At 41.8% G+C, this 20645-nt stretch overlaps 2 protein-coding genes across 2 annotated transcripts; both read right to left on the reverse strand.

The window, feature by feature from the left end:
* Window positions 1-925: 925 nt before the first annotated feature.
* Window positions 926-7754, reverse strand: LOC141012571 (uncharacterized). Its single transcript, XM_073486078.1, has 2 exons — window positions 7667-7754; window positions 926-4360 (listed from the first exon to the last, which is right to left on the reverse strand). The coding sequence occupies exon 2, from the start codon at window positions 4310-4312 to the stop codon at window positions 1328-1330; it is 2985 nt and encodes a 994-aa protein (XP_073342179.1). The 5' UTR covers window positions 4313-4360; window positions 7667-7754; the 3' UTR covers window positions 926-1327.
* A 5415-nt stretch (window positions 7755-13169) lies between these two features.
* On the reverse strand, window positions 13170-20633 carry znf1035 (zinc finger protein 1035). Its single transcript, XM_073485103.1, has one exon. It carries the CDS (start codon window positions 20381-20383, stop codon window positions 13262-13264), a length of 7122 nt encoding a protein of 2373 aa, XP_073341204.1. The 5' UTR covers window positions 20384-20633; the 3' UTR covers window positions 13170-13261.
* Between the last annotated feature and the right edge of the window lie 12 nt (window positions 20634-20645).

Raw genomic sequence — 20645 nt, forward strand, 5'->3', positions numbered from 1 at the left:
AGTTACACAGCTGAATTTCCCTCAGTTAATAGTCCAGATTTTCCTACCTGTGCCTTTTTTTCAATGTTAAACATACTTGTTATAATAATATCTTTTCCCCTTATATGCGCATTAGGTAGGCAGTGACTATTCCTGGGTTTCTCTGCCTGATTAAGACTCCAGCAATTAGTGTTTTATATAGCATATTTAATGTATGGATCTCATTTCAGGTATTTTCATTGAGAATGATATATTTGAAAAATATTAACTTATCAGTAAACTTACTTAAAAACCATCCACAAGCGTTTGGGATATCAAATCAAATAAAAAAATAATTATCAGGCCTCTGTTCACATGTCAACGTACAGTACTGTTATGGTCCATGACTGACTAAAATGATTTGTTTGGCAAAGGTACAAACTATGATCCCAAAGGCCCTTAAAGCCCTTACCATATCAGTTAATGTGATATTTTAATTGAATAATCCAGAACATTTATAAACAAACACAAACCAGCTGACACAGTAAGCCTACCCCGAGTGTTTGGATCACAGGGCTGTTGCATGATTTGCCCAGACACTAAGTTATTGATTAGTTTGCACACTCTCCACTCACAGTCTATAGGCAAACATACCAAAATAACTCTTAACTGCATAACATGAATTTGTGCAGTAGTTGCAAATTGAATCCTTCTGGAAGTAACTGAACAATAAAATGTTGTTAACATATCAAATAATCTGAACACATATATATAATTTTAATTAAAATGAATTTAATTTCATTGTCTTGCTTTCAGGTTTTACTGTAGAAACACAATCCCACTGTTAATATGAGTGTAATCTTAAATCAAGCTCTCACACAAGGTTTAAAATAAAATCTCGTGTTAATCCTGCTCTTTTCTGCCTTAATTAGACCCCACAATCACACAAAATGATGTAATGTTCATGTTTCACATACTGGTAGTTTATTAACACCAGGGACAACAAGCTACATCACAACAACCTCAGTGTTAAAAGTCTGATTAACAAATACTCAAGAAACATTTACAGGCTAATGAGGCTATGTTATAAAGTGATTATTATAATTGAACTTAAATTTACAGTTTATCAAAGCTTTTTTTTTTTTCAGTGGCGAGCTACTCTAACACACGCTCAGAGTTGCTTTAAAAATAAAAATAAAAACATCTTAAATGGCTGTACAATGTCAGAATAACTCCTGGAGTTAAAAAAAAAAAAAGAAAAAAGAAGAAAAGAAAAACAAGTCAATTACAACTGGCAAACACAGAAATGTGTAGTGATCTTAAATGCACCACTCCCATGTAAGACATTTTCAGAAAAACTGAATTGTCATTAAGTGCTCAGCTGTTCTTGTGATTTTGGCTTAGTGTCTCCAGCCATAATGCGATGAATCCTCCTGCGATGGTTTTTGAGTGATTTAAGGTTAGGGTATCTACCCTGACACACATCACACTGATAGGATTCAGACTGTTTGTGAGTAAGCAGATGTTTCTGTAAACCGTCCACAGTGCCAAACCAGCGGAGGCAAACAGGACAGCGTACAGGCTTAATGGCAGGCTTGCAAGCCCCGCTCCTCTGGTGAAAGAGAAGACTGATTGTGTTGGGGAAGTCAGAGTTGCAATGGGAACAGTGATATGTTTTGGGCGGGTTTGTGGATGGGTTTGTAACCCGGGCACCTTTGCATCGATTCCAGGATATGTGCCTTCGAAGGGAACAGCGAGTGGCGAAAGTGTTGCCACACCGTGTGCACACAATCCTCTGCTGTTTTTTTACTGGATTTGGAAGCTGCTCTGTGTTGACGGTTTGCTTCTGTGGAGGCTGATGCACTGGCGGAGATGGCTGCTGCGGAGCTCGCTGTTGCTGAAATCGAAGCAACAGAGGTTGTGACCGCTGTGGTTGCAGTCCCTTCAGCAGCTGGTGATGAGGATGCATATGGATCTGCAGATGAACTTCGTAGTCTGCCCAGGAATTAACAGTCTCTCCACAAGTCGGACATGTGTACGACTCCTGCGCATGCTTCTGCAGATGCTCCAAGAGGAGCCTTGGAGATGTAAACCCCACCCCACACTCACATGTCACCCTCCTTGGCAGTACCGATGGCAATGACATGATGCCCCAGTTGCCTCCATCCTCCTCCTGTGTTTGACAATCTGTTGCATTGCCTGACTGCTGTGCAGTTTCTCTGTCCACATCTGTTGTTTGTTGCAGCTGACACTTGTTTCTGTGAACCATCATGTTATCTTTGCGGTTAAAGGTCTTCCCACAGACAGAACAAGGAAACATTGGTCTCACGTTGTTGGCATTTAGTGGGGTGGCACCCTGACTGTCACTCTGTGCTACGGTCCCAGATCCACGTGGCCTAAACCCACACAATCGTAGATGACGCCTCAAAGTAGATGGCCGACTGTAGGTTTTCTGACACCTGTTGCAAGGGTAACGTTTTACACCATCTCTGACAAAATAGCGCAGGCTAGAGGGTACAGTCTCTGCATGTACGACTGACAGAGATTTCTCCACCTCTGTTCCGCTACCAGCTTTCTCTACAGAGCTAAGCACCTCCATTTCATCATCCAAGGGCATTGTCCACTGCCCTTCATTACTGTCTCCATCATCGACTGCTGCTGCATCCCAGCTGCTGTTTTCTTCTCCTTGCTGCAGCGACATCCCACAAAGAGAGGCATCCTTGTGCTGCTCCACGATGGAGGATTTGGGGTAGAACGGTGCAAAGCTATTTGCGGGACGAGTCCAAGCCAACTGTGAAGCTGCAGACTGCTCTGAAGTGGAAGAGGTTACCTCCACCTTTATACGACCAGTAACTTCAGTACCCACCCCAACACTTTTTTGAGATCCAGCTATAACCTCTTCATTTGATTTGGCTTTACTGTTTGATCTCAATACTAGCATTCTCTGAATGGAAGGGTTGGTCTGCTGAAGGACGGCTGCCCGAGGGCCCTGGCACTTGTGCTTTTTTAGGTTCCACCTCCGTGCATAGCTGTGCTTGCACAATGGACAAAAGAAAACTTTCCTTGTATTGTTTAGACTATGGAATGGCGCTAGTTTTGGTGCAAATGGTAACTTGTTCTTGAATGAGTTTGACAGCTGTATGGTTTTGTTTCCTAACTGAGGGCATACATGATTGTCAGGTAAAGGCATCCGCCCAATGATGAGCTGTTTGCAGCGACGGCAACATTTAATCCTCTCTTTTTTGTGCAAGAAATGATGCTCTGTCAGTTTGTCCAAGTTCTGAAAGACCCTTCGACAGCGGCCACATTGATATCTTCCATATGTGCCATTACTGCCGGGATCTTTGAGTTTCTGACGGGTTTCAAGAACGACAACAGGCGAGAAAGTCTTGGTCAGAGACACCACCTTCTTCTTACTGGACTCAAGAACTCTGCTGATGGATGGAGCTTTCGTCTTTACGCTGGGTGTTGCAAGCAGCCGTCTCAACTGTGCAATAGAGAGATCCTGGATCGGGGGCACCTCAGTTTTTGCTCCTGGTGTTATGTCAATGGGGACGACTTCTTGTTTGGGGGTAACGGTGTCATTGTTCTGACTCTGAGGAGCTGTAAAGCGTGTCAAGTACGCTGATGCCAGCAACTTCATTAGATCATTTTTTTTAGGTAAATTCTCACAATTTCCACTGCTGAGAACAGACTGCTTTTTGTCTTTGAAATGCATATGCTCTACAGTCTCTGATGTCTGCTCTGCCGTGGCTGACATGTTCTGGAGTTGTTTCTCACTGTCATCTTCAGGGAGTGAACACTGACCTTGAGGAGTGGTTACTGTGGTATTACCATCGTTCAGCCTTACATTTGCTTTATGGTTTTTTAATGTGGTCAGTTCAACAACTGGGGACTTTGAGGTAGAGGGGCAACTAAGGACCACATCTGGCTGGGTTACAGTTGGAGAGAATGATACATGCTGGGTGGGAAAAGCGTTATCTGTTCCACAGAGAACGCTATTGTTATCCAGAGGTGGCATTAGCTGTAGTTGAGAAACATGTGATCGCTTATGCTCCAGCATCAGACTGAAGTCCTGAAATTCCTCTCCACAATCACAAATATAAAAGGAAGGTGAAGGGCTCTCAGGCAAGAGTGTGGGTGCACTGGGGTGCTCACTGGATGAGTTCATGCTTGCAAACAGGGTTTCATGTGGGCTGATGTTTGGCTGTGGAGGGGCAGAGACTTTGGAGAGTGCATTAGCATGGCTTGCCTGATGAACCAGCAAGGAGGCCAATCCAGTGAAGGTGGCTGAACATGCCACACAACGATACACTTTGGAGGAGGAAGCACTGCCCTGAAACCCAAGCATCATGGCAGCCACACGCACAAGGCAGGTGATGTATTCATGCAAGGACGTTTCCTGTAAATCACACACAACATACACAGAATGATGTCACCACGTGGAAATGGACAATAACAATTTGCATATTATTTGCAACAGGGCTGCACGATATGGTATGCAATGTGATTCACAATTGGTGGGAATGCTTATTTTTGCATTTTTATTTTCACTGAAATTTTTTTTAATTTTCACTGAAAGAGACGAATAAAATCATGACCGTCTGTACCAAAAAAATATGTTTTCTAATATATGGAGAACCAGATTTATAGGCCATGTCATCTCTGCAGCACTTCATTAAAATGCTGTTTATGCCACATTATACCTTTATCGAAAATTGCAGCTTTATGTGAGTTAGATAATTGTGCAGCCCTAATTTGCAAAAATAGATTTTCCAGCCTAAAATCTTTCAACTTATTCTAATAGCATACCTGTATTCTCATTCATTTTACTGTTACTCACACATAAACAAAACATTTTTTGGTGGGGATTGAGCCAACATGGTTTAACTAAAACTATGTCTTTAAAAAGAGCCCTGCGTTCCAATAACCATACTATCATACCATTTAGTATGCCAGAAAAAGATTTAGTATATCCCAATACAAAGTATGTAAAATGCAGTATGTCAAAAATACCAGGATGTCCTATGACATATGGTTGTATTTTGCAGTATGCAAGCCAGCATGCTTTTCTGGCTATTCTGACCCACAATCCTCTGCCCAGTGGAAGATATGTCACGTTGCGTCACGCAACTATAAACAAAGCCGAGAGAGCACAAACATTTGACAGCTCGTTTGACAGAATGACTGACACGGCGTTGACAGATGAAAGCACATTCAAGTGTAGGTACTAGGTTTTTTGTTCTCCAAAATTTTGTGCTACGGCTGAGACGGATATAGGAGTTAAGTTCAAGGCGAGCTGTCATGATGAAGTAGTATGTCGTAATTGTATGCATACTGCATGCAAAAGTATATACTTTGTAAGGGCAGCTGCAGTACGTACTAAAAGAAAAAAGAAGAATGTGATTTGGAACGCACCCTTAGACCGGCAAATAATATGAAGAAAAGGCCATGCTTAGTCAGTCCAGCCTTGGCCTGCATTCTCTCCCAGCATCCTCCCGACAGAGCACCTGAGGGATGCCCTGGAATGCAACATGAAGAGCCACAGCCCTGCCTGCCCATGGTCAGCACAAAGCACAGCTGCAGATTTACACCTTTTGTCTGATATGTGAAACAGATTTGCTTTCATTTGACCAAATGTATCAATCTACACTGACACAGAGTCACTTGCCTCGTCTGTCTGTGTCTGCCTCTAGCATACTTTACAAAATAACCACACAATAGTGATGATTTTACCCTCTCCTCCCAGTGCCTGAAGAATGATTTCTGGCATGAGTAGTTTTCCTTGGTCTTTTTCTGTGGTTTAGAGATGTTTTCCACTCCTACATTCCTGTTTATATTTTCTTTTACCAGATCTTCCCCGTTTTCTGATCCACTGATTTTTGCCGCATCATATATATATATATATACACACATTTATAATTTGGGGACGCCCAATGTGTATCGTACCAATAAATTATGAGCCTGATATTGGGAAATTTATATTATCAGCTTTTTATCTTAATCAGTGGTATTCTTGCCAATAATATCAAGTCAAAGTGCTTTCATTGACCTAACAAGTGCTACAACTCTCTACATACTCCAATACAGTAGATGGATGTTTGCGCCTTGAAAGTTGGTTTGTGATTGCTGACGAAGATCGCAGAGTAGATGAAGAAGAACAGCAGCCCACTGTTGTCATGATGTCAAACTGCTGCAACTGCATAGTCACACGGTGTAGACTAGAGAGCCAAACATGTCGCTGGCGTGGATGGTTTTTTTTACAGCTTCAGATGAAGACAACTGACATTTGCAATACATGTTCTGCAAGAGAGGGGGTGGTCTATATTTTAACACAAATCTTATTCGAGCTGTGGAGTATTAAATTATCCCTATTTGCTCACTACATCTAAGAATTGCTTATGCTTAGGTGTGCATAAACTACAGGTTAGGAACTTTTTTTAAATACAAAAATGTGAAATTATCAGCTGTCAGTATCGGCTGACACAAATCCATCTCATGCATCCCTAACGTAATGACTATTTTAGGACACAGCTCATGCCACTTAACATTAAAAGGTGCACTATGTAGTTTTGGGGAAGAAATGTTAATCAGAAGAAAGAGATCTTCACTGACTTATTTATTTTATGCCTAATCAATCTAAACAAACAAACTCTTCATTTTCATGACTGAATAAACAACCTGACCTGAAAGGACAACACAATTTCATACTGTTTCACTTTGTTTATATCTGGCGGACCCCGCCACATTTCTAGCTTTAAAAAAGTGTTCTGGCAAACTTATTTTCTTCTGAGAACAGCTTGATTATTCAGTCATGGGGGGAAAAAAATCCATATTTCTGTGTTAGTATTAGTCCCTCATTAATACAGAAACATGTTTTAATTCTGAGTTTGAATTTCTTCTCCAAAACTACATAGTGCACCTTTAGAAGCCATCCACTGCCAAGGCATGGGAAAACCTTTATTGTGAAACAGCTACACGAAATACACATGCTTCAGACCATCAACATGTTGGGAACGTACTTCCCAGAGTAGAAATATTCAGATGTCAGTCATTTCAGGGCGTGTTTTGACCCCTTACTTTAATATTCAGGACGCATTAAAAGTCCAAAACTTCTTGAATAGCTAAAAATCAGACCACAGCACAGACGTGAACCTGCAACTCTGTACGTTTGAAGTTCAGATGAATGGGGAGGAAAGCCCTACAGTATTTGCAACTTGCATTATCTGACTAAGCAGATGTCGACGACCTCGACCACTGGCAAGTAACCCACCAAAGATAAGCAAGACATAAACACAACAGTGCTCACTAACAGAACCAGAGCTCGGAAAATATACAGAATATCTCATGCTACGTTAGCTCGCTAATGCTGAACTCGCTGCTAACGACCATAGGGGTGTTTTTGCTGGGGGTACTGCACTCTGTTAGACGCACAGTATCGTTTTAACGAGCTCCAAGCTTTTCACTAGTACTATTAATTCGCTACGCTTGCTAACCTGGAGTCTGACCCCTTTGGATGTAGCTAGGTGTAACGTATGGTAGCTTGTACAAACACCCCAGAAGGGTTGCTAGTGAAAGCTAACCTGGGGGAGGTGGCCGGCCACGTTCCTGAAGAAGGCCGGATAAAGGAGGAACATTAGACAGCTAGCCACCATGACCCACTGAGAAGCTCCTGCACAACAACCGTTTCTTTAGGTTACGCACTTACCGGCTACAGGAGCGTTAAGGTTATTCCATAAAGTGATGCCACAATGGCGGCGGGAGAAGCTCGGCAGACATCTGCCCGTGCACAAGCCATGGACTCTCACGGGAAACACGGGTCTGCTCAGCTCTGTGGTGAACAAATGTGATGCTGTGCCAGGAGGAAGAGCACCAAGCTGAGAGCTGCAGCTGCGGCGCGGAACGGAAACACAGTAGGTAGACACAGCGCATGCGCAGAAAAGTCCTGTAGGGAAAGCCGTTCCCCGCGCTCCATGGCTGCGCGGTGATAAAGCGCTGCGGCCACAGCTGAATGAATTTGCGTGTTGTATGAGTCGTTTTGTTCCTGACATGAACCTGTCAACTTGCTTTTGCCGTTTGAGGTCTATGGGTGCGACATTTGCAAAGACTGAAACATTTCTCCAGTGCATGCATCTGGTGCTCAGAGGTGACAACTTCAGACCTCAGTCAATAATCATGTTTTCCACTAAACTCTCGTCTGACGCACACAAGGGCAACGTAAGAGGGGCGTTCCGCAAACACACGCCCACTCTGCCTCTGATTGGCTGGTGTTCGCTCCCATTGATGATAGAGAGCCAAAGTCCCGCCCCCCCGGTGGACCCCATGGGACTCCACCCCGGAAAATCCCTGTATGGCAGTGAAAGAAGAAAACAAATCTTTTTTTTGTATCCCAATTGAATTGTGTCATGAACTACACATATGATGTTTGTCAATTTAAAAGATAATTTTCCAAGTCAAGAAAGTCACACTTTATCATAATAAAAGTAAAATATCATCAAGTTTTGTGTGAAATTGCTCAGTGAAGTCTTGTCTCGCTCAACACCAACACAGCCACCAACTCAGCACAGAAAAGGTACTAAAAAATATCAGAATCATATTGCTCTACCATGTTTAAGTTACAGGTTTTGGGGACCGTCTAACGAAACTACATCACTAACGTGACTGTTGGGTTGTCACAGTCCTGTCCTGTCCACAGTTGTTATATTTTATTAGTTTTATGATAAACTGCAACGATTTAATTGATAAACATATGTATAGTTCATGACACAATTCAAGAAGATCAAAACATTGTCTCCCTCCATTCACCACCATAAAAAGTTTTTCTGAATACAAGGTCCCATGGGGTAAACCAGAAGGAACATTAGACCTTTGTGAAGTCAGAAGGATGAGGCAACATGACACGCCCACTTTCTTACGTGACACACCTACACCACTGGTTTGCTTTGACACCGGGAGCGGATGTTTTATTCACATTCTTGCTTGCACAGAAGAGAAGAAAAGCGACTATTTGCCACTGTTAATTTCACATGTGTGACCTACCCTAAGCATTAGCATTTTGAGGATATACCAGGTAGTAGCCGTGTCCTGGCTACTGTGTGTCTGCAAAGAGACCTACTTGTAAAATCATCCAGGTAGCCTGCCATATCACACCCCTCTGTCCAGACATTAAATGGTTCAGTCCTACCTTGTGCTAAGGAATCAGGAAAGATGGAAACCTGAAAAGCAACCTAGCAGTTTACACTGTTAATAGCCGATAGTGCCTATTGTTCCAGAACAGGTCTAACAAGATGAACCTAACAAATAAATATAAGATTATAGCAATAGATAAAATAGAAATAGCTACATAAGATAGAGTCAAATGAATGGTGGAACAATGGTTTTTAATGATGAGCTCACGTTTCAGATAAATTAAACAGTGAAATAAAAATGAAACGCTATAGCCCACATTAATATCACCCTGGTGGTTTGGTGTCGTTTACAATCCAACTCTCAGTTGAAGGAAAAGACGTTCTTTAGAAATTAAAAAATAGATTACTTTTTTATTATTGAATCATTTAATCACTTTAAATTTTAACCCCCAAGTGAGATGTTTTTAAATGTATACAATAATGCAATGACTTACATAGCTGTGCTTAATTACATAACACCAGCACAGACCCAAAAATTGATAGTTCCTTCAGATTGAAAGACTGTACAACTCCTGTCTCTTGTTTGTTGAAAGGAAAAGTGGCTGAATGACTTGCACGTTTCCATGGAACGCTTTGACTAAAAGCCCTCTTCTGGCTGATTACAGTGCTATGGAGTGGTTGGAATATACTACGGTACTTCATGATTACTAATAGCCTGTATAACAGCTTAAAAGATGATGCAGGTAAACACAGACGGGTAGATATGCAGATTCTACTCTAAATACTTAAGCCTTTACTATCCACTAAACTTGCACACAGCACATCCATGGACGTGCCTGTAACACTAGGGTGAAGAAAATGGAGGATTTTAATGGTGGAACGATTTTTATTATATCAACTAAAAAGGTTGACCAAGAAGAGAAGAAAGCAATTGCAGTATTTGTATACAGTACAGTACAGTGTCAGATTCAGGGCCTTGTTTGGGACATAAGCCCTTGTCCTAAAACTGGACCTGGGTTTCTGTGATCAAGATTTAGACTCAGTGGATGCATTGGTAACAAACTAGTCCAAGCCATTTGCTTTGCTTGGCCTCAAAGCACTTGTACACTGGGTGGGCAGGCATTTCCCAAAGTCCAGACAGATTCTTGTGGTAGTACACCCTGTGGGAAGTGTGTTAGGTCCATGCACATCTGGTAACCACATTAATTCTAGCTACTGTACCTCTTCAGCACTGGGGAACTTTGCATTTTTTACAGTATAAATGTGGTGCAAGTCAACCTGCTTCCTACTACGATCAAATAAGACTGCAATTTGTGCTCTGAAATCGGCAACAGGACTCCCTCTGACTCACAGCACCTCAGGCAGGCTGGAGAAGATGACATTCATGTTGTTTATGTTCCCAGACTACCCCCCTCCCCCCAATCTCATGCAGCCTCCAGGGATCCTCTGATCTGGCAGGTATTATAAGATTCAATGTTAGGTCGTATTGCTGCCAGTTCTTTTCAAGGTTAGACTACTTGCTCTTGATGGTGTGAGCCGTACATGGACGTGGAACCTTGGTCTTAAAATACTTCCCTAACAATATGTAGCTGTGAAAAAAACAGAACACAGTCGCTGAGGCACATCGCGGTTGTTACTTCTCAGTGTATCTCATGGCACAGTGAGTATGAGCTTGTTACTTACATTGATTAGCTCTGGTGGACAGTCCTCATCTGTTTGAATGTACTTAAAGAAACTCTATGAACAGGTTGTGGCACAAGAGGGAGAAGCTGTCCATTCTAGGAAAACGATCTGTCCTCAAATCCCCAGCCTTCTTCTGATGTTTAAGGAACATCATGCAAAATCAATTATCAACAGGTAACCATTAACTGAGTTTCTGTGCTTCCTTACAAGACAGGAAATGTTCTTTTCCAGCGTGGGATGATCACAGGGATACTCTCAGGTCCATGTTTCCTGATATACTCCAGTGCATCAGGATTGCCAGTGGTAGGCACTAATGGATTGATTCTGAAAGTAACTGGCACTGAAGACAAGCCGCAAGCCCTTGGTCTTATGATGCCCAAGCAAAAGAAAGTACACAGTCTCTGTTACTGCTACCGTCTTTCAAAATTCAGTAGTAGAACAGAGATGAATACCGAGGGGTAAAGTAGTCTCAGCCAGTTAACTGAACCTTTGCAATACAGGTACATTCTTGTCCAAGACCAGGGCTCATAGAAATACCTGTTTTACAGAAACCAGGATTACTGTTACTATGACAACTGACCTGCCATGGCATCCTCTGTAGGGTTGAGCTGCTGCTTCAGTTTGGATTATCCACACAGACTGAGGTGCTTCCGTCATCATTACACCATTGTCATGAGTCAGGATATATTCATATATATATCTTTTTTTAATAATAAAATGACCACAAATTGATATGGTTAGGATTACCGTCTTATACAAAGCTCAGGCTTTAAATTGTTAATCTTTGCAAAGCACTTTAATTTATATTTACATTGTACATGAAAAATATATATTTATGTATTTAACAGAATCGTTTGCAATAAATATAAAGATCATCTTAGACGTTGACTGTGGGAGTTTCAACTATCAAATTTACTTTCAAACGGCATACAATTAAATAAAAAAGTTCCCAAAAATTAATTCAGTAAAATGGAGAGAATGTACCCTGTACTAAAGGAGAGAAAAAGAAGCTTTGAAGCACCTTTCACCTTTCCTTCCAATTTAGAGAATTTGACTAGCGCTGATCATGACTGCCACTTTCATTCCTCCCCGTTATTTCACTCGGTGGGGAACCTTGCTAAGCAAAAAAGACTATTCAACTGCAACCAAGGAGAACATGCAAACTGCACAAAGAGAAGAACCACGCGTCTGTGCTTCATTCAATCCAGGGCGCTGTCTCGGTTCCACGTTTTCCATCAAAGTCAGGGAAAAGTGTTTATGAAAAGACACAGGACATGTTTTTCATTTTTTGGCCACAGCAGCCAAGAACTACAATTTTAGTAGTTTTGTACAAGCAAAACACTTACATCTTGATAAACTAAATGTTCAAAGCTTACATGTTATTTGCTGTTAAACCTGTAAGATGATTTTAACACTTCTATTGACCACACAACTGGTCTCAAATTCAGGATAGTAACTTGATTTTTGCTCTAGTACACCACACTGCAGATGTACAAAATAACACAAACTATTTACTGGGTTTGTTTGTGGCAGTAATATTTATATATTTTTTTAAACAGTATTTTTATTCCTCATACCAAGTAGTTGCTTTCAGGTCTGTGATGTACCGTCAGACATCTTGATTCACACAACCAGGTTTCTATCATGTTCTCTAACTTAGGTTGGAACTTAAACTTTTTGGTAAATGAAGTAAGGCTTTTCATAGACAGTCAACCTTTCCTTAGTTTACCCCAAAGTAAACACAAATTTAAACAAGACTCATTTGAGATTTTCTAGTTGAATTTATTCCATAACTGAACTCAACTCAAATTTCTTAAGAAAGTAACATCCTTGGGTTGTGAAAAGAATATTCAATTAGAACATTTTGCAAATGTCTGTACAAGATGCTTATCAATATCAAAAAGGCAACCCATAATATACACAGGGAAATGTTAAACTGAAAATTACAAAATTATCTATAGTACATGTATAGTCATAGAAAACAGCAATAGATTAAAACGACCAGTTTGAATCTTACATATTGTAAACAAAACTGACTAAAAACAGTTTCAAAATAATTCTCAAACATAAAACTTGATCATGTTTGATCAAAAAGCCTTTATCCAAGACACTTCATGAACATCTTGTCCTTTCATGCTTAGTCTGTGTTCATCACACAGAATATCACTTAATATAAACGTTGCACAGCTTTACGTTGTCATAAATTTACAAACACTGTCAAGAAACTATGTGACTATTTTACGGTATACAAATTCCAACATTAGAACTAAAAATATATACAGTGTAAATAGAAACTCAGAACAAGATTCTCTGTCGGACCGACATGAGCCAATAGCTGTTTAAGTATGTAACAAGGGTCAAAAATACAAATTGGATCTAAGCTGGGATTACAAGTGGAGGTACACAATCAGATGTAAGGCATGAAAGGGATTTCAAGTTACTTTAGTTAGTTATTCAAAAGGGAGGATAAGGTAGATGGTATATAACAACCGTTACTGGGCGGACCCAGCATGAGTCAGTTGATGTTCTTCCAGTAGGTGAGGGAAAGCAAAGGCTTTGTCACATTCGTCGCATTCGTATACAACTTGGCCGACATGACTTTCTTGGTGCTGCTTAAGGAGAGACAACTGGCTGAATGACTTGTAGCACATATCACAGCGGTACTGTCCAACTGCTATGGCAGGATGCACTCTCATATGCAAAGTCAGTTCTTGTGCTGTATTGAATTCGGTGTGGCACTGGGTACATCTGATTTTTATTTCTGCTGATTGAGCAGCAGATTTTTGACTATGCCTTCGCACATGTTCTCTGAGGTACCGCCTCACGGCAAATGATTTTCCACAAAGCTCACATTTGAATGGCTTCTCATTTGGGTGCTGTTTATTTTGATGCTCCAAGAGGCCACTTTTTGAGGAGAACTGCATTGAGCAAACAGGGCAATAGTAAAAGTCCTCGCCTGTAACATCAATCTCTTCCTCCTCTCCTGGTGCTTGACGATAAGATGGAAGGGAAGTCTTAGCTGATGGATTTGAGTATTCATTCTCTGTTTTTGACTGTCGTTGACGGGAACAGCTGTGCTGGAGGAAAGCAGTGCTTCCCAAAAAGCTCTGGCTACACTCTGTGCATTCAAATTCAGTAGCGGATGTCAGATGACGGTGCTCGTGTTCTTTAAGCTTACTTTCAGATGAAAATGTTATTTTACAAATTTTGCATCCATATGTACCGTCAGGATGCATGGGAAAATGACCAATCAATTCAGTGGCACTGGCAAAACACTGATGGCAAACTGGACATATGAAACCATGTGATGGACCACCATCTTCAGTCCTACATTGAATCCCTGCTACAGTATCATCATGGCTGTTAAGATGGCGTAGGAACTGCTGAGAGGAGGAGAAACTATTGTTACATTGATTACATGGATATTCACTACTAGACCATGATCGCTGATGAGTGGCCCTGTGCTTTTTCAGGTGAGATGCATGCAGAAAATGTTTATCGCAGTCGGAGCACGAGTATGGTCGCTCTTTGGCAGCCATGCAACCATGCTCTGAGAGTTTCTCTGGGTCTCTGAAACGCTCACCGCAAACGCCGCAACGATATTTCAGTTCTTTGTACAATGCTGATGAGCTTTCAGAGAGTGATGCAGATTGTTTATGTTCTTCCTTTGAAACTGATCGCGGGTGATAGTCACTTGACTTGGAGTGGCTTTTCCGATGCTCAGCTCTGCTACTCTTGGAGCGAAACACACGACTGCATATGTCACATGGGAAGCTTTCTTCACGGTGGGAGGACATGTGTTCTGCTAACTGTGACGGTCCTGTGAAACTGAAGTCACACTTGGGACAACGGTATGGACGGCTCTTTCCATGAGTATGCTTGTGTTTACGAAGTGCAAAGAGAGAGACAAACCCCCTGCCACATGCCTGACACTGAAATTCAGACTTGTGCATTCGTTGGTGCTGCTGCAACTGGGACGCCTGGAAAAAGCATCTGCCGCATTCTGCACATTCATGTGGTTTTTCACCCAGGTGACAGAGCTGATGATCCTCAAGACTTTCTGATGTTGGGAATGTCTTGCCACACACATGGCACGGGAAGTATGGTGCAGAGTCTGAGTCGCTGTCCCCACTGCCATTATTTTCCTCCTCATCACTTTCACCAGTTGTACTGATTTTACTACTGGATTGTTGCTCTGCACTCCTCTTTTCCTGTACATTACTCCTTTCCTGTACATTACCCTTTTCCTGTACATTACTCCCAAGATTCTTCTTCTCTTTTTGATGCCATTTTCTAATGTGTCTTGCCAGTGATTTTTTGACTGAATAGGCTTTGTTACAGAATTGACAAGTAAATACATCATCTGGATGGTCGTCTTTGTAATGATCACATAAAGATGGTCTTGCTGAAAACCTTTGACAGCAAAGTTTACAAGCATAAGGTCTATTTGGGTCATGGCATGATTTGTGACTTTCAAAACCAGAGTAGTTCTCAAATATCTTGTTGCAAACAGGGCAAGACCATTTCCTCTCAATTCCATGTGTTCTCATATGTTTTACAAGATTTCCTGGACTAGTGCACACCCGCCCACACTTAGGACATGTACTGCGCTTTTTCTCTTGTTCCTGTCTTCCATGGTCTTCGAGGTGACTAATGAGCATTAAGCCATCTGTGAAGCTCTTATCACATTCTGAACATTGGTACTGCACAGCTTTCTTCTCTTTGCTTGAGCTGCCTTGCACCTCATTTCCTTCTGAATTTTGTGAGGATTCATCTATAACTTCCTCTTTGCAGGAGAAGTTGGTCTGCAAAACCCCAGTGCCAGTTGTTTTGGAGCCTTCTTTGAACAACAAGACATTGTCAGTCAGCGCAAAATCAATCTCTGCTTTCAAAGGGGCCTCCAACTGTTTGCTTGTATTCATCTTTGAAATACTTCCAAATCTACATTTCCTGTAGTGATTACGGAGGAGACTTTTATTCCAGAAACCTCTCTTGCACGTTTTACATTTAAACGGAGGCTCCGTTGTGTGCACACGCATATGACCAATTAGTCCAGCTTTGCTTACAAAGGACATATTGCACTCTGGGCAGGGAAACCGTTTGGGTCTGTCAGAAGCTGCATCTAGTTTACAGATTAAATTAGCACCATCACTAACTTGTTTGTCACAACTCTCATCAGCAGGCTCTTCTTTGATGTCTGGTATATTTGACAGATGGTGTTGGAGGGGAGCAGTAGACACTGGTGGAACCATTGTTTCCATCTTGTGTGCATTTAAAAAATGCTCTTGGAGCTGTGAAAATAGCAAAAAACGGGAACTACAGTATGCACAAGAAAAGCCTTTTGGTGGGCTTTGTGAGGTTGACTGCTGGTCTTGGCCAACTGTTGAATTTGATGAGCTTGGTGGTAAAGTGCAACTTTTTTTGTGATTTGCAATCTTGACTTGTGGGAAAAACCCTCCACATCTGTCACAAAGCACTTTATTTTGCTTTGGTTTTTTGGTGCATTTTGGGATATGACGCTGCACATAATCCTTCCTAATAAATCTCAGACCACAATAATCACAGGCAAATGGCCTCTCCCCTGTGTGCAGGCGGGTGTGCACGCCTAATTGATGGCTGTTTCCAAAAGCTCGGGGGCAATAACTGCATACGTATTTGTACTTTTTGTTAAAGTGAGGCTGGATTCTCTGAAGAATTCGATTTCTCACCACATCAATAGATTTTGTCGCATTTTCTGTTGGTGGATTAGTTCTAGGTGGTAGAGAAGCATTTGTCTCTTTGGAGACCTTTCTGCACTTTCTCATCTTTCTATGCTTTTTCAGAGTTTTTTCATGAGAGAATGAAGAGCCACAGCTATGACACTTGAATAATTTTGCGACATGGAACAAAGTGTTATGTCGGGAAAGTTTAGACTGAGTTGGGAAGCTCCTTGAACAGACTTCACACTCAAAGGTCTCTTGCTTTTCAGCAGTCTCAATGCCAAACTTACTTTGCCAACCCTTGCCAACATCCTCTAAACTGATTTTGGGAATGCAGACTTCCAATCGTGATCTTTTCCCTTTACAACGACCCTGATGTACTTTTAAATGATCATACCTTGAAAAGCAGCAGTCACAAGCTTTGCAGCGATAAGGCTTCACTTCGTTGTGTGTCAAAATATGACGTCTCAGGTTTCGTGGCTTCATGAAAGTCTTGGTGCAGAATTTGCACTTGTACTCAGCAACACCTTCTGCTTGGGGCTTTTGCACTGCGTCTCTGAGAGTAGGCATGTTTGACAATTGTTTTGCCGAATCACTTTTGATTTTTGACTGCCGTTCTTTGTAAACACCATCACAGAAAGCTTCATGCTGCAAACACGCTGTCTGAGTTCTATATCTGTGGCCACAGTGTACACATGCATAAGGCTGCACACCAGTGTGTGAAACAAGATGCCTCATGAGTAAAGACTTGAACCGGAACTTCTGTGTACAGTGAGGGCATTTAAACTGAAGCATCTTTGTTGCATTGGATTGTAAAGGCATTTTGCGGACATTCTGGCTTGTCTGAGAACTGCTGGAACTGAAATTGCCATTGGGAGATATGCCAGTGTTGAGCTCTGTCCCCTCGCAGTTCTTTCGATGTTGGTTTAGTTTTGTATATCCAAAGTACTGCCCACATTTTTCACACAATACCAGAGAGTTTGCCTTGTGCCCACGGTGATGGTTTTTCAGGCGGATTTTCTTGGTAAACACCCGTGGACAGTAGGAACACTGATGTGATCCCTTTGGCTTGGACTCCATTTTAACAGGATGTGTGGTTTGGGCAGGCAAACAGTGCTCACTGTGAAGTTTAAGGTACAAGTTACGGTAAAACTGTTTTCCACAGTTAGTGCAGGAAAAGGGTTTGTCTCCAGTATGTTTGATCATGTGGCGCAGCAAATACCGGCGATTATTGAAATTACGTTTGCAAAATGGACACTGGTGCGATGAGGACCCAGATATATGTGTAAGACAATGTTTTCTTAGTACTTGGGCATCATTAAACACCTCTTTGCATAAGGAACACTGTAGCTGTTTTAGTTCACTCTCCTGTTTCACAGATTCCAAGGATTGCTGGGGTTTTAATCGTGCTTTCTCTTCAAGCTGAGGTGCCTTGTTTTCTCTTGTTTTGTGGCGGTCAAGATGCCGGAGGAGGTGTGCAGGATACTGGAACTGCTGATGGCAGTCTGGGCATTGAAGCATTCCCCTTTTAAGATGTGTACTTCTGTGCTGGATCAGTTCTCTAACAGTCGGAAGAATCTTTCTGCAGACAGTGCACTGTATCCTCCTCTGGTGAACGATTTTATGACCAATCAGATAGGCACGTCTCTTGAATCCTTTTCCACATTCCAGACAGCGGTATGGTTTTTCACCTTTGTGATTACGCTCATGTTTCTTCAGTGACTGTGTGGTGGCGAAACGTTTTCCACAAAAATGACAGCTTAGGGAAAGACTGTTATTTGCTTCAGTTGATGTTAAGCTATTCTTACTCTCTTCAGTCTTTGTACTACTTAAAGCAGCTGGATTAGACATAGTAGAGTAAACTGAATTCCTGTACCTGATCATTTGAGTTGAGCCAGTGAGTTTGAACAACTCATGCTTCTTCATATGTCTGTACTTTCCTGAAGGATGATAAAAAACAGCTGGACATTGTTGGCATTTGTAACGTGGTGCAGTCTTGGAGGATGCCAAAGCTGGGAGTGCCTGTACTTTGTGTTCATTTTCCTTTGACAGTGTTTTCTGTTCAGTCTTTGGCCTTGATTGTGCCTCCTTCGCAAGCCGATTAACACTCTCTCTGAGGCAAAATGTGTTAATATGTCTATATCTGTTGGATGATAAAGTGAAGGTAGTGTGACACAAGGGACACCGATATTTACCGCCAACTTTTTCCTTGCCACCAAATACTGCCTCTTTGACACAGTCACGCAAATGTCGAGCCCTGTTGTATGAGTATTTGAAAAGCCGTGGACAAAGAGGACATTTATATTTTGCTCTTCTCTCATTCTCTCCTGTTTGACTTTTCTCACAACTTAGTTTTGTGGTGGACGGACTCTGCAAAACTGCCAATTTCTTTCCCTTGTGTACGTTGTAGAAATGCTTTTTGGCCTTCACTGAAGACGAGAAGCCTTTACCACATACACTGCACAAATTGCTTTTGCAGATGTCAACAAGCTTCACGAAACATTTAGGCATATCTGCAGACGGTTTGTTCTGTACCAAGTCCTTTTGTGGCAGATTTGCAGATGGTTTGTTTTGTACCAAGCCCTTTTGTGGCCGATTTGCAGATTGTTTGTTCTGTACCAAATCCTTTTGTGGCAGATTTGCAGATGGTTTGGACTGTACCAAGTCCTTTTGTGGCAGATTTGCAGATGGTTTGGTCTGGACCAAGTCCTTCTGTGGCAGATTTGCAGATGGTTTGGTCTGTACCAAGTCCTTTTGTGGCAGATTTGCAGATGGTTTGGTCTGGACCAAGTCCTTTTGTGGCAGATTTGCAGATGGTTTGGTCTGGACCAAGTCCTTTTGTGGCAGATTTGCAGATGGTTTGGTCTGTACCAAGTCCTTTTGTGTTGGTGGTTTAGTTTCACTTTTAACAGCATCAGAATTTGTAACTGGCAATTTAGGCTGCTTGCATCGTCCAGGTGTTACCTTGTGTCTTTGCAGGGTACTACCCTGTGCAAAATACAATCCACATCCATCGCACTTATAGGGTGTTTTTCCAGTGTGTGTCCGCATATGCCCGATATATTGATATCGTTTTGAAAATACGAGTCTGCACTTAATGCACTTGTGGCCGCCGTAGTGTTTTTTCTTCTTAAGGCTGGGCTCAGAAGGGAGCCGAGGCTTTTTCTTGGTTACACCACACAAATGTTTTTCAGCTTTTTCATTGCTTATCATCAGGTAGAGATTACAAGTCTTGCAAAACTGGAAATTGGGCATTGAATGACAGCAATGGTGATGTTCGATCAGATGATCTACATTGTGGGTTGTATGTTGGCAACCTGTACAATGATATGAGTTACTCATTCCATTTATTGCCTCGGTTTGCAGTATAACAACAGGCTGTAGGCGTTTTCTCATTTGTATAGAAGATTTTAGATGAGATGCTTGTCCTTCTGAGTGAATCATGCTGTTAGTGTCAAGTCTAGCCAAAGAAGTGTCTTTACATTGACTTGCATCAAGTGTTGTTTCATCAGTGTCGCATGAAGAGTCTTCTCTTGACAGAGGTTCACCATACAGCACGCCAGGCACTGATGGTTCCTCTGTATATGGGGCAAGCTCTTCAAACGACTCTCTAGCATTTTCAGCAACATCTTCAGTCAGACTTTGTGGTTCTAGGGCCAATGGACTTTCATATAGTGACTGTCGCTGATCTGGACAGGAGGTTGACTTTGTATCCTCTGCTGGTCTTGTCCATTTCTTTTCTGGACAGGGATTTATGTCCATGCTTGTGGCGTTTGACTGTAAGCACAATTCTAAACTGTCAAGACTTTGCTCTGTACTGTCACTGGTCCCGGCTGGATCTGTAGACAAGGTTGTGGTTTCCTTTTCTAGTGGACTTGAAGAAGTGGTACTTGTCTTCTCTTCTGCATTTGTCATTTCATTTTCTAGACAGGTAATTATGTCTGTGCTGGAAGTATTTTGCAGTAAGCAGGGGTCTACAGGGCTAGCAATACCTTGCTTATCTCCAGTATCAACAGAAACATTGTCACTAGTGACAGTAGGCCCATTACAACTTGGATCTGTGTCGGAGCTATTTTGCTCCAAGTACAAATCTGAATGACTTGCAGCACTTTGCTCATTCTTGTCACAGTTATCACTGACAAGACCATCAGTCTTCACAGCAGGGCTTGAACAAATA

Source organism: Pagrus major, chromosome 17 (assembly GCF_040436345.1).
Source record: "Pagrus major chromosome 17, Pma_NU_1.0".
NCBI classification, from domain to species: domain Eukaryota; kingdom Metazoa; phylum Chordata; class Actinopteri; order Spariformes; family Sparidae; genus Pagrus; species Pagrus major.

Bases quoted from the DNA above. Each gene is read 5' to 3' on its own strand.
- LOC141012571 (XM_073486078.1), bottom strand. From the start codon at position 4,312: ATGATGCTTGGGTTTCAGGGCAGTGCTTCCTCCTCCAAAGTGTATCGT.
- znf1035 (XM_073485103.1), bottom strand. From the start codon at position 20,383: ATGACAAATGCAGAAGAGAAGACAAGTACCACTTCTTCAAGTCCACTA.